The 14,447-nt window shown below is 40.1% G+C and overlaps 1 protein-coding gene across 3 annotated transcripts in view; it reads left to right on the plus strand.

Moving 5' to 3' along the window:
* PDE5A (phosphodiesterase 5A) overlaps window positions 1-14,447 on the plus strand; it is a 164,505-nt gene that overhangs the window by 50,671 nt on the left and 99,387 nt on the right. For all 3 annotated transcript variants that reach the window (XM_062199687.1, XM_062199689.1, XM_062199688.1), the window contains exons 4-5: window positions 10,773-10,844; window positions 13,187-13,276. In XM_062199687.1, coding sequence (XP_062055671.1) covers window positions 10,773-10,844; window positions 13,187-13,276 — 162 coding nt within the window. The remainder of the gene's footprint in view (window positions 1-10,772; window positions 10,845-13,186; window positions 13,277-14,447) is intronic.

Below are 14,447 nucleotides of genomic sequence, written 5' to 3' on the forward strand. Positions count from 1 at the left end.
ACTCTGCCAGGTGGCACAGAGCAAAGGATCAGAGAAACTCAGCCTGCTTCACCATGACCCAGACAGCTGGGAACTCTGTGGGCCTCCTTACTCACAGACTTTCAGTGATCACTAACTCATGCGGTTTTTTTTTTAAATAGCAGACTTACAATGTACACGCAGTGAAATACACAGAACTCAGATCTTACTGTACAATTTGATGAGTTCTGACAAGTCTGTATGTATCTGTGTACGTTAACAACCCACTATTCTCATAGCAATCACTGTAAGTTAATTTTGCATTTTCTTGAATTATCTATTTTTGAGGCTGCATTATTTCCAGATATATCAGCTTTTTTCCTGTTGGATAAATGGTTTTGGCATAAAAACTTTCATAAGATTTGTCATCCACATCAAAGAAAATAAAACCTGAAACAGCCACACTGGATTTGTTTTTGTCTCTTAAAGTTATAATTCTGAAGTTGCTCCTTTTCCTTTGATGAAAACATGCATTAACAAGACGAGCATACTTGTGGAATCTGAAGACTAAGCCATGGTATAGTTGGTTCTTGTGATTCTTTTAGTTTAAAAGAACAGTCCTTAGGAGCCTGTATTTCATGCAGGTGCTGGTTCTATTTTGCCCTGGGTCATGGGAGTTCAGAACAGCACAGGTGAGCATCTGGGTCTGTGTACTCTGGGACTCACTATGGGACTTTTCTGGACTTCAGCTCCCTCTGCCATACAGTGGAAATAAGGACAGGTCCCTCCAGGGCTGTAGCCCTGAATGAACAGGCACAAAATGCCTATCACATGCAGATCCTGTTTCCTTTTATCATCACAAATCTGTGTTTGGCTGGGAAAAGTTGTATTAACTATGATAGGACTATGTTAACATACTTAACTGTGTTAGCTATAGCATTGATTATGTTTGAGGGGGCTGCATAAAGCTCATGGAAACTTCCCATTGTCTTTTAATTCCATTTTTCACAAACTTTTTGAAGACTTTTTGCATTTCTGATACTAGTTATCTTCATAGCACTGCTTTTTCTATCTTGTAACTTCTCAGAAGCTTCTCATCTGCGTGGCTGCCTGCAGCCAAGGCTTGGAGAGTAAACTAAGTCACTGTTGCCCTGGACCCATCCGTGTCTTAGCCCCAACCCTGGGAGAGCCATAAACAGTCTGAGATAAATCATAGGTGCAGCAGTATTTGTACAAGCAGATGAAGAAAAGGGATAACAACCATATAAAATCGGTCTTACAGATCATTCAAAGAAATATGATCAATAATAGCCCAGCAGCCTATCTGAACAACTGGAAAGGTCAAAGTTAGTGAAGGAACACATGGGCGACACAGAGAAGAAACCGATGTAGCCAATTTTTTAAAAATTTTTTATTTAGTAAAAATAAATTTCCAACGTACAGTTTATGGATTACAATGGCTTCCCCCACCACAATTTCCCTCCCCCTCACACCCCTCCCATCTCCCGCTCCCTCTCCCATTCCATTCACATCAAGATCCATTTTCAATTATCTTTATATACAGAAGATTGATTTAGTATATATTAAGTAAAGATTTCATCAGTTTGGACCCACACAGAAACACAAAGTGTAGAATACTGTTTCAGTACTAGTTATAGCATTACTTCACATTGGACCCTAATTTAAGGACAGATCCCACATGAGAAGTATAAGTACACAGTGACTCCTGTTGTTGACTTAACAATTTGACACTCTTGTTTATGGCGCCAGTAATCTCCCTAGGCTCTAGTCATGAGTTTCCAAGGCTATGGAGGCCTTTTGAGTTTGCCGACTCCGATCTTATTCCGACAGGGTCATAGTCAAAGTGGAAGTTCTCTCCTCTCTTCAGAGAAAAGTACCTCCTTCTTTGATGGCCCGGTTCTTTCCACTGGGATCTCACTCGCAGAGATCTTTCATTTAAGTCGTCGTCGTCGTCTTCTTCTTTTTTTTGTTTTGCCGCAGTGTCTTGGCTTTCCATGCCTCGATGTAGCCAATTTTTAAAAAAAATGAAGGTGTTCAGTATCTCTAGTAATCAGCAAAATGATGATAGAAACAACAATGAGATCTACTTTTATGACCATCAGGTTGGCAAACATACAAAAAAAAAACCTGATAATACTGGGGGCTGATGAGGATGTCAAGTTAACAGAAACTCTTATGCATTGCAAGTAAAAGTATATATTTCTGTAATCCCTTTGAAATGTAACCAGAGAAGCTCTTGCCTATGTGCATAAGGAGACATATGCAGAAATGTTCACTATTGATCATTTGTAGTAGCAAAAATGTCACAAACAACCCAAATATCCTTGCAATGTTGTATGCACATTGAATGAATCAGATCTAAATATGTTGGAATAAGTAGCATTAAATAGATCCACAAGCTGCTAACTGATACATTTGATGTAATTTAATTTAATTTTGAAAGGCAAGCATACTATGTCTTACTTATAAGTTTATATATTAAGAGAGTATAATGAACAAGATGGATTGTTGGGAAAGGGATGGGAGGAAAAAGATTGAGACTGAGAAGAGACAGCTCAATTTAATTTTATCTTAATTTTATAGTAATAGTAATGAGGAAAACATCACCAGATATTAACAATTAGTAATTTCATATATCAGTAATTATCAAACTGTCTTTTGTCACTGACCCAACAGCACATGGCGTCATCTAAGAACTTTTAGAAGCACAGATTCTCAGGCCCCTACCTAGGTCTGCTGATCTGAAACTCTGGAGATGGTGCTCAGAAACTGTTTTAATAAGCCCCACACTGCCACTGTTCCAGGTTACAGAGACAGGGATGTTTGCCCTCTTATTCTCTGTGATTTTGCTATATTTTTACTTAAAAACTTAATAACATCATGCTTGCTTTTCCCTGTCTCCAAAATCCTTCTAGGTTGTAAGTTGAAACTTATTAACCAAATAATTAAAGGCTTGTTAAGGACAGAAACTTCTCACTGCCTTAAAAAGTTCTCAGATATAGGTGGATCTCCTGCTATCAAGCAAAAGAGTAGAGAAAAATGGGCATATATAATTTATACTGAATACCTGTTATCCAATAAATACATCACTCTAAATATTTTTATCCTTTTTAACGATTCTCCCATTATCATCAACAACAGATATCTCTGAAGCATTGAGTGCATTAGAACAATGCAAAGTATTGATGATCCCGTAAGGGATAAGATATAAGTCATGTCCTAAAAAAGGGATCTAATTGGAAATTCAGTGTGTGAATAGATAAAATGAGATTCGAAAGGAGGATATCTCACTGTCAGATGTCTGGCATACACAGCTGTCACAGGACGTTCCCGAGGACTAGGTTTGAAGGGAAAGATTTATAGAGCCTCAGCTTCAGTAGAGAAGGTAGAAGGCATTATTTCCAGGAATAACATGAAGAAAGGAAATTGCAGCATTCTAATTCATGTCAGTGATCTTAGTTTAAATTGATGGTATGGAATGTTTGGCAGTCTTTAATTTTTATCCATTAAATAATTTTTTTTTGACAGGCAGAGTTAGACAGTGAGAGAGATAGACAGAGATAAAGGTCTTCCTTCCATTGGTTTACCCCCCAAATGGCCAGTATGGCTGGCATGCTGCACCGATCCAAAGCCAGGTTTCTCTTCCTGGTCTCCCATGCGGGTGCAAGGGCCCTAGCACTTGAGCCATCCTCCACTGCCCTCCCGGGCCACAGCAGAGAGCTGGACTGGAAGAGGAGCAACCGGGACAGAATCCGGCGCCCCAACTGGGACTAGAACCTGGGGTACTGACGCCGCAGGTTAGCCAGTGAGCCGCGGAGCCGGCCTATCCATTAAAAATCATTGAGAAATAAGGTGACCTGTGGTATACAAAACAGTGTCCTAAGAGGATAAATGACTTAAGTGTCTAAGATGGACTAAAGACAAGACAACGGGGAATGAGATACCAGAGCCTTCAAAGAAAGTAAAGATTTATTTGGTGAAACAGAAGATACAAGTTGAGGAGAAGGAATGGAAGAATGTAGTAATAATTTAATGAAGGATTTTTTTATTGCTGCTATTAAAAATCTTCCAGAAATTTAGTGACTTAAAACACAAAGGTGTCATCTTATAACTTTGGAGGTCACAATCCAAAATAGCTCTTAGGGCCAAAATCAAAGTGTAGTGGTGCTGTGTTCCAGGGAGGAGTCTTCAGAGAGGAATCCATTCTCTTGCCTTTTCTAGCTCCCATAGGCTGCCTGCATCTCTTGGCTCATGGCCCCTTCCTCCATCTTCAAAAACCTGCACCATTTCTTCAAATCTGTATTTGGTTCTGACCTTCCTGCCTTCTGTCCCTTGCAAGGACCCTTGTGCATGTGTTGGGCCAACCAAATGCTTTGGGATCATCTCTGGTTCCTTAACCAAATCTGCAAAGTCACTTTTGCCATTTGAGATAACATGGTCAGAAGTTCCAGAGATTAGGATGATGACATCTTTAGGTGCCATTATTTTGCCTATCGCATGGAATACTGCCATAATTTGAGGACTGCCCAGGATTTGGAAGAGTTTAAAAATTATGGATTTGTTGTGTTCCTTTCAGTTTGCTCATCTTTAAAACTGGAGTCGAGAAGAGTATGGGGGTGGGATTCCCTTCCAAGCCCAACAGTCCCTGACAGACTGCAAGCTCTATGAGGACAGGCCTTTTTATTTGTCTTGCTCATTACTGTGTCTTCACTGCCTGGAACAATAGCTGCTATGTATCAGGCACTCAGTAATTTGTTGAATAAGGTATTTCTTGCAAACTGAATGAATGAGTCAAATAAAAGTCTGAGAAGAGCATGGGGATGGTGGTGGGGCCAGCATTCTCCCCTGGCTCCTGTGCATTCTCCCCTGGCTCTTGTTTTCTTGGTGAAGTAGACTTTCTGCCTCAGGTGAGACTGCCTGGAATCATGGTGGAGACAGTTGTGGTGCAGAGAGATAGCTAAGATTTGTACTTTACTCGATCTCCATGCTGGACATCTCCTGGAGCTGGTAACAGTGACAAGTAGTGGGATTGATGCATGACCTCAGTAAATGTCGGAGGCAGCTGCTTATCGAAGAAATCGCTCACTGTGGTGATCAGTTGCCCCAAAACAACCAGCTGTCACATTCCACATGACTCACCTAGTGGGAGTCAGGTCTTGCCCTTTGCATTCCTAAAATAACACTTGATCCTATCAGGACCAAATGTACATCTGTGTTGTGAGAAGTACCACTACAATAGAAAACAGAGATGCTTCTTTGTGGTTAAAAAGAAAAAAAAAAAATAACACAGAGGACCTGCTTCTGAAGGTCCAGGTAGCCAGCCAATAGCCAGCAGTGAATCGTATTTCTGATGCAGAACCTAACATTGTTAGCGACTTTGTCTTGATATATAAAGGCAGACAGGTCCTTACAGTGAAAGCTGTCTTTGAAATCTGACATTTAAAGACCCTTAGTTAGCAGTTTGACCTGAAGAAAATGAACTCATTTGTTTAAAGGAGCAGCAGATGAGTTTAGATCAACACATGGAGGGCAGAGAGTGCTAGTTTTGCTTGGGATCTTGAAATTCAGAGAATTAAATTGTTCCGTGTCTTTCATTGTCTGTCTGACTTTGGACGCTCTTTCTTCTATGTTTGTGTGTTGTTTTCATCAATATTTTAAAATGTCAACCATTTGGAGATGGAGCCGCGTATACATATGAGATAGATTTTCCTCATCTGATAAGTCTCCTAAGAGAACTTGTTTGGTTGCTTTGTTTTTTATAGCAGTTATATTCAATTAATCATCCCTTAATGAACTAATCTGTACTGTCAAAGTCTTTAGAATCAATAGTGAGTTCAATAACCAGTTACCAGAAAGGATAAATATAATTGTTCTTGGAAGTCCTCTTTCCATGAAATTGCCTGATGGAAACACTTTCATTAATATTAGAGGAAAAAGACTAAATAGGAAATATTTGGTGTTCAAGGGATACAAAGTATGTTTTGAACCCCTTGAACTAGACTTCTACAGTCTGAATAATGTAGAATATTCCACACCGCAAACAGGAGTCAGATACAATTCCACCAAAACCAGTTTTTAAAACATACAAATGAGCTCAAGAAAGGGAAAACCGTATGTCCTGGAAACAGAGGAGAATCTAAGGTGAGAAAAGTGAGTGACCAAAAGCCATATGGGCCCATGAAGGCCCAAGGTTCTGTGTAGTGTGGTAGATGTGTGAGGGTAATGCCTGCAGTCCATGGGATGAAATTGGTGCCCACAGAAAACCTACATTTGTGAAGTTCCTTCCATGACCATGCGCCTAGCACAACTCTACTGGCAGCTGGGAGAAGCAGCAAGGATGCTTGCCTTCTGCCTACAGCAATGAGAGAAAGAAGAGACTCTTGTAGACCATGAAGACACAAGACTGTGGCACACACAGGTAGGAAGTTCAAGTTCCCACCTCTGGTGCAGTGAAAAACAGAAACACAGGCTCTGGACACTTCATGAATCAGTGAACATGACAGTCCCATAGGAAACAGATCCTGCTAAGGAGGACCTTACAGTCAAAATTAACAAAAAGAATTTTTTGAAAAAGGAGAACAGAAACTAGCATCTAAAAGGAGAAGAAAGAATAGGCAGGTTTAAAAAAATCAAAAATTTTAGAAATTAAAAATAGTTATTAAACTGCATGAACACAACTGTGTGGGGGTGAAAACTGACCAATGGCATATAATCAGTATGGTTTCAGGGACACTGTCCTTTTAACCACGGAGAAGATTTTTAGTCTAGAGTTGGGAATAATGCTTATCCTATAAATAATCCCCAGTATAAAACATGCAGATAAGAACTAAGTTGAAACTGTTATTCAGATTTTAATAAAGGGAAAGCTCCGGGGACCATCCCCCTGTCTACTGAAGAAGCTGCTTTTAAGTGTTCTTATACTTCCATGGGAGAGCCTGCATATCCACTGGGAGCAGGCTCTTTTTTAATTCTGCCTTTCTAGTAAGGACTGATGCTCCCTGACCCAAGCATAAACTGTTTTACATTGTCTTCCCTTTAATCATTCAGTCACTCCACATACAGATCATTGACTAGGTCAAGGGTATCTCCAGCCAGCAGCCATGGACCACAGTGAGCTAATTGGCACATGCTGACTTTGACCTCATTTTTAAGGGACTCCAATGAACTAATCTAAATAATAGCAATTTTACAAGTCTTGATTTTAGAAAAACACATTTTGCAGCCAATTTTATTTTTCTTTTAAGAATTGGAAAGAAACTATTCTCTGTCAATTTATGGTAATATAGTGACGGAATAAAATATCCATAGTTTGATTATTGGACATTTTAAAAGCAGCTGGCAGGGACAGGTGCTTTGCCCAGTGGTTAAGATGCCAGTTAAGGCTCCCATAGCCTATATCAGGGTACGCAGATTTGATGCCTGGCTCTGGCTGCTGACTGTCTTCCTGCTGTTTGCAGACACTGGAAGTCAGTGGTGATGACTCAAGTATTTGGGTCCCTGCCACCCTCTTGGGAGACCTGGGTTGAGTTCCTGGTTCTAGCGTGAGTCCAGTCTCAACTATCATGGGCGTTTGGGGAGTAAACCAGCAGCTGGGAGCTTTCCCGCTCTCTGTCAGTCTCTCTGCCTCTCAGGTAATTTTTAAAGCTGTTATATTTTAAAGAGCAATGGGGCAGCCTGACTACTCGGTGAAACATCCACACCTGCATTGTATTTTTTGAGTGAGCAGAGCTTTTTCTTTGCTTTCTTGCTGAGTACATTATTTCACACAACTTCAAGTACAAACAGAGTATCAGCATATACTTTTCATACCATGTAATTATCAGGAAAATTTTGCATTAAGTCTCTATATCTGGTTTAAACTCACTTTCTGGGGATTTAGAATTTAAATCTTTATTTTATAAGGCCATTTATTAGGGCTGGTGTTTGGTGTAGCAGTTAAGATACCACTTGGGACACATGCATCCTGTGTCTGAGTAACTGGGTTCAAGTCTTGGCTCTGCTTTAGAATCCAGTAGTCTTCTAATGTACACTCTGGGAGGCAACAGGTGACCACCTAAGTAGTTAGATCCCTGCCACTCACCTGGGAGACTTAGATTGAGTTTCAGCTCCTTTGTTCTGGCTCAGTGCCAGCAGGTGTGGGCATTTGGGGAATTCACTAATAGATGGAAAATTCTCTCTCTCTCTCTCTCTCTCTCTCTCTCTCTCTCCCCCCCCCCCAACTCTCTCTCCCCCCCAACTTCTCTCTTTCTCTCTTTGCCTTTCAAATAAAATATACATTTACTTAAAATGTAATAGAAATTTAGAAGTCATTTCCTTTTTATAGAAAAGGGATTTATTTATTTTGAAAGTATTAGAGGGAGGGAGGGAAGGAGGGAGAGAGAGGGGGAGAGAAAGGATCTTCCATCCACTGGTTCACTCCCCAGATGGCCACAATGGCTGAATCCAGGAGCCTTATCTATGTCTCCCATGTGGGTAGCAGGGGCCCAGATACGTGGACCATCTTCCACTGCTTTTGCCAGATCATCAGCAGGGAGCTGGATCAGGATTGGAGCCATAATCCAGGGACGTACACCGGGCACCGGTGTCACAGGCATTGGCTTTACCCGTGGTGCCACAACACCTGCCCCAAATGTCATCATTTCTGAGAAGCTCCCCCCTTCCCCACAGTGGATGGCCCTCCAGTGCACTAGCAGTCTAAGGGCATCTGCATCCTAGAAACTCAACACACTGCGGCAATATGCTGTAAGTATGTTGATGTGCCCATTCTTGATTCTCAGCCCCTTCAGGGTAGTCTTCAAAGTTTTTAACACTCTGATATATAGGCACTTCAGTATTTGCTAAGTAAATAAGTGAATTAATGAACATTTAAAATAAGTTAGACCTCTGCTACTGTGTATTAGACCCAGTGACCCTTAGGTGATTTTCATCAGTTTTGTTTCAAATAAACGCGCCTGCCTATAGTTCAGACGTGTTTGGCATTAAGGCAGAAGCTCTCCTAGGCGTTTAGTCACTGAGGCTAAAATGTGTATAAATCTATCAGCTATTTTGAAGAACTGAAGAATGTAAAAGAACAAAAACATAAGAGCTGAGCTATGTGCAATAATAAGGCCCAGGTACTTGGGTCCCTGCAACTCACATGGGAGACCCAAGTAGACCTCTAGGCCCCTGGTTTTGGCTTGCTTCATCCCTCATCCCTAACTGTTGTGACCACTAGGGCAATGAACCAGAGGATGGAAGATGTCTCTTTAGCTAGCTAGCAAGCTGTCATCTATTTCATATTTTCAAATAAGTAAATCTTCACAAGATGTAAAGCTTAGGATAATTGTACAATTTGATTTATTGTTGTCAACACCCCCTCCCTCTCTCCCTCTCTGTCTCTCTTTCTGATGGAGAAAGGAAAGGTGTTGAAAAGAGCAGAAGGCTGGCGCCGCGGCTCACTAGGCTAATCCTCTGCCTGCAGCGCCGGCACCCTGGGTTCTAGTCCTGGTTGGGGTGCTGGATTCTGTCCCGGTTGCTCCTCTTCTAGTCCAGCTCTCTGCTGTGGCCTGGGAGTGCAGTGGAGGATGGCCCAAGTGCTTGGGCCCTGCACCCACATGGGAGACCAGGAGGTAGCACCTGGCTCCTGGCTTTGGATTGGCGCAGCGCACTGGCCATAGCAGCCATTTGGGGAGTGACCAATGGAAGGAAAATCTTTCTCTCTCTCTCTCTCTCTCTCTCTCAGTCTATAACTCTACCTGTCAAAAAAAAAAAAAAGAGCAGAAACCATATCATACAAAGATGTATTTCTCCTTCTTCTAGAGGGGGGGTTTATATCATTTTATTAAAGCTGAGCACCTAAAATGAGGTGAGAAGTGAGGATGAACCTTCCACACAAAACCAGGGACTGCATATTCCTAAAATATAACCATTTAGGAGATAATATTTTGTTTCACAGATACTACCTTGAAGGAAGGAAAAAGTAGAATTTACAATCAATAAAGAGAAGACAAAAGTAAGTTAGTTGAAGGTCTTTATAGGAAAAAGGACATAACTTAAACTGAAATTGGAACTAAGCAAGTAAGTGAAATACTCTGAATGAGAGGATTCTTAAAGTCTTATTAAATTTTTTGTAGAAAGTTAAAACATATTCACAGAGTGCAGCTCAGTCATCTTAAGGTCTACTTTATCTTTCAGAAAGCTTCTGATCTATTTGAAATAAGGCTCAGCCTGTTAACTTCTGTTTTGATTTTTCTTTTCTCCAAAATATGTGAAAATGAAGCTGGACTACCTCCCTACTTTAAAAATGCTTCTTTGCCTTCCTGATCCTCTTGCATTCCTCCTGTGGTTGGCTGCTGGGTCCTGTTTCATTTCCAGTGAAAGAACTTTTAGCCCTCTTGAAATGTATTTAGAGCTAATATAAAATGTGCATTGTATTATATGGTCTATTTGAAATATAATAGAAATATATTCTTTATTCTCAAAATCTGAGGAAAATATTCACTTAAAATGTAGTTGCCAACAATTTCATAAATTTACTCACAATGTAGGGTAACATCACAGAATCCAATGTAGTTTGAGCCCCAGGAAGATAAAAACCTTGAAATTCTTAGGAGTGTTGGGGATAAAAAATGTAGTAAGAGATATAGGACTTGTCCACATGATGAGCGGTTTTTATTTAGTATAATTCAATGCTGTGCTTAGTGTTTTGTAGCTTAATGTTATTTTAAAACACTGTGGCGTATCATATAATTTCATGAATTTATATTAATAATTAAGTCAAGGAAAAACTTGTCACTTTTCTTTCCTTATACCAGGTTGTTGGTGTAGCCCAAGCCATCAACAAGAAATCAGGAAATGGTGGGACATTCACTGAAAAAGATGAAAAGGTACCAAAATCTGTGTCTGGCATGATGCTGATTTAGGAAAATGCTATCTCCTCACTGTGTAATCTAGGATTAACTATTGCCAAAATGGTTGATTGCAAAAAGCACTCTGGTTAAAAATGGTCTGAAGTGTTCAGAAGTGTCTCTTTGGCTAAATACAGTAATGATTTGTCTTGGTTGCATCTGTGTAATTCAACCAGCAGAAACTCCCAAATGCCCTCATCTCTGTGCCTCCACTGTGCCTGGCGCAGTTGGGACCAAACAGAAGAGGACTGATGGTACTCTACGTCATTTACCTTCCATCGCTGCTATAAAAAATTCAACCCTGGGTATAAAAACACCCTAAGAGTGCTGCTCCAAGTTCAGCATGCCAGATTGGCTAAAAATTGGAATTGCTTCCTGGTGAGGCAAATTTCCTAATGTTTTATAAGCTTTGCACACAGACGGTGGGGCGCCATGGTGTGAATTCGGTCTGGATGCTGTGAATTTAGCTTCAGAAAAAGCAGCAGTCAGCATTCTTTTATTACTCTTCTCATCCAACTCTGAAGGAGTATGTGCTGCACACCATATTGACATGCTGTCCATTTAAGTGAGCTCTCAGGCCTGTTTCTAACTTCCTTGTGGTAGCTTTTATTATTTCTCTTCTTGAATGTAATTCTATGTATGTCATCGTGACCAAATTCTTTCTATTCCAAGTCTTCTGCTATTTTTTAAAAGTTTTTTTTTTTATTTGTTTGAAAGACAGAGTTACAGAGAGAGGTGGAGACACAGAGAGAGCAAAAGGGAGAAAAGAGAGAGAGAGGGAGAGGGAGAGAGGGCGAAAGGGAGAGAGAGAGATATATATATATATCTGCTGGTTTATTCCCCAAATGGTTGCAATGGCTGGAGCTAGGAAGCCAGATGCCAGGAGCTTCTTCCAGGTCTCCCATGCGGGTGCAGGGGCCCAAAGACTTGGGCTATCTTCTGCTTCCCAGGCCATAGAAAGAGCTAGATAGGAAGAGGGGCAGCCAGGACTAGAACCAGTGCCCATATGGGATGCCAGCACTTCAGGCCACGGCTTTAACCTGGTGCACCACAGTGCCAGCCCCAATCCCATTGCTGTTTATGTTGCTCCATTGAAAATTAGAAGGAACTTTGAATTTGGAAGATGTTCAAACAAGACAGTTATTTTTGTCTCCATGCTGTAGGTGGATTAACACCTGTATTGGTCTCAATGATTTAATTGCTTCAGAACATATTAAGGACTTTTGTAAATCAGAGTAATAGACATTTAACTTCCTGTGTTCCATCAAAGATACCTGAGATTCTTTGGTGGGAAACATCCTTCTTAGATTGTGTTACATCCATTATTTTGTTCACAGTTTATTAACATAAACCCTCTTCAACTGATAATGCACTTTTTGGATTCTATCACATCAACAAAATACATCTATGATTATGAAAAAGTATGTCATCTAAAGATTTATTTTATACTATAGTTAATATAATTGTAAGCATATTACCCTAATGAAGTATGAAGCAATAGGTCCATGTTAAAAAGAGAATATTCAAATTAATATTTGCAAGGGCTGGCGCTGTCGTATAGTGGGTAAAGCCACCGCCTGCAGTGCTGGCATCCTATATGGGCGCTGATTTGAATCCTGGCTGTTCCACTTCTGATCCAGCTCTCTGGTAGGGGCTGGAAAAACAGTAGATAGAAGATGGCCCAAGTCCTTGGGCCCCTGCACCCATGTGGGAGACCAGAGGAAGCTCCTGTCTCCTGGCTTTGGATTGGCTTAGTTCTGGCTGTTGTGGCCATTTAGGGAGTGAACCAGTGGATAGAAGACCTCTCTCTCTGCCTCTGCCTCTCTCTGTAACTCTGTCTTTCAAATAAATAAAATAAATCTTAAAAAAATTAGTATTTGCAAGTTTATATAATTTTTGCTGTTAAGCTGCTATTGCCAATATTATCTTAAGTATTTGAACTTTCTTTCACTTCAGTAATAACTTGCAATCTATTTATATAGTCCCAGAATAGATCCAAGTCTAAATATCAGGCAGAGGCTACACTAAATTTCTCACAGAACAAGTTGCAATTCCAAATAATATAAAGAGATTATCTTAGTCTCTCTCCATTTTCTCCTATTAATGTATACCTATCACATGATCTTATTGGAACTTATCAATACTTCATATCTACTAGTTGTACCATTCTAATTTTATCCAGAACAAATATCTACACTTTTGGCTTTCTAATATTTATTTCAGCTATAAATATTATTGGATATACTTTGTGTTTCAAAAAATAATACTTAAACTATTGTATGGACAGTTCTTACTTGGCTGTTGTCTTATTGGTTTTCTAGGACTTTGCTGCTTATTTGGCATTTTGTGGTATTGTTCTTCATAATGCTCAGCTCTATGAGACTTCTTTGCTGGAGAATAGGAGAAATCAGGTAAGTGGTTAGTAAATAGAGAAAGTACAGAGTTTATTTTAAAAAAATTAAAATTTTATCCAAATAAAGAATGCATGTAATTAAAATCCAAATAGTATAAATTCGGTTTCTAAATATTTTAGCTGTCTCTTTCAATAGTTGGTTTCACGTCCTGTTTTCCATGTTCAGTTGCTTTTGTTAGACGATATTCATCACTCAAGAGAGAAGAATTTATTTGGTCTGCACTACCCATTACCTGACATTGTTCTACCTCCCAGTAGCATTGCATCACTGTTTGAAGTTTCTGGGTGGTCACATTTGTGATCTTAAATAAACACTTTGAGTTCTTGCTCTATTCACTAAGGATATCACTGTAGTTCTGTACTTTATGAGCTTCTTAGCATCCCTCTCTTTCCCTTCATCTCTCTCTACCACTCCTTAGTTTTTCCAATTTGGACCTTTTTGCCTACTTGGCTAGCATATTGCTCTACAACCAAGATGACATTTTCTTAAGTTTTGTCTAGGTTGATTCTACAATTCCAGTCTAAAATAAGGTGTTTATAATTACTATGATCATGTAATTATTGTTCATTTCATTTTTATATATAACTTTTACTTTTTCCTGATGTTTCTGAATTCCTTCCTTTTTCCCTTGAAACGTTTGCCCTTATTTATTCATTTTTTGGTGATTTTTCCCGCTCAAACTCTCCATTCTATTAGTCATTCTATTGAGTTCCCTTTTTTTCTTGGAGATGTTAAAATTGAGGTTCTCCATCTTCCATTCAAGCATTGTTATTTGCTTGAAGTATGTTGGGGGAGGGGAAGAAGGGACAGAGAGAAAGAGGGGGAGGGAAGGAGGGAGAGAAAGAGAGAGACAGAGAGAGAGAGAGATCTCCTATCTACTGTTCACTCCCCAGATACCTGCAACATCCAGGACTGGGTCAGGCTAAAGCCAGGAACTCAATCCAAGTCTTCCATGTGAGTGGTAGGGACCCAACTATTTGAACCATCACCTTCTACCTCCCAGTGTGCATTAGCAGGAAACTGAAATTGGGAACTGAGCTGGGACTTGAACCCAGACACTCTGATATGGGATGTGGGTGTTCCAAGTGGAGTCTTAACTGCTATGTGAATCACCTGCCCCTAGGTTCCCCGTGTTTAGTATTCCAAGCTAAACTATTTTCCCTGTTTG

Source organism: Lepus europaeus, chromosome 8 (genome assembly GCF_033115175.1).
Source record: "Lepus europaeus isolate LE1 chromosome 8, mLepTim1.pri, whole genome shotgun sequence".
Taxonomy (NCBI): domain Eukaryota; kingdom Metazoa; phylum Chordata; class Mammalia; order Lagomorpha; family Leporidae; genus Lepus; species Lepus europaeus.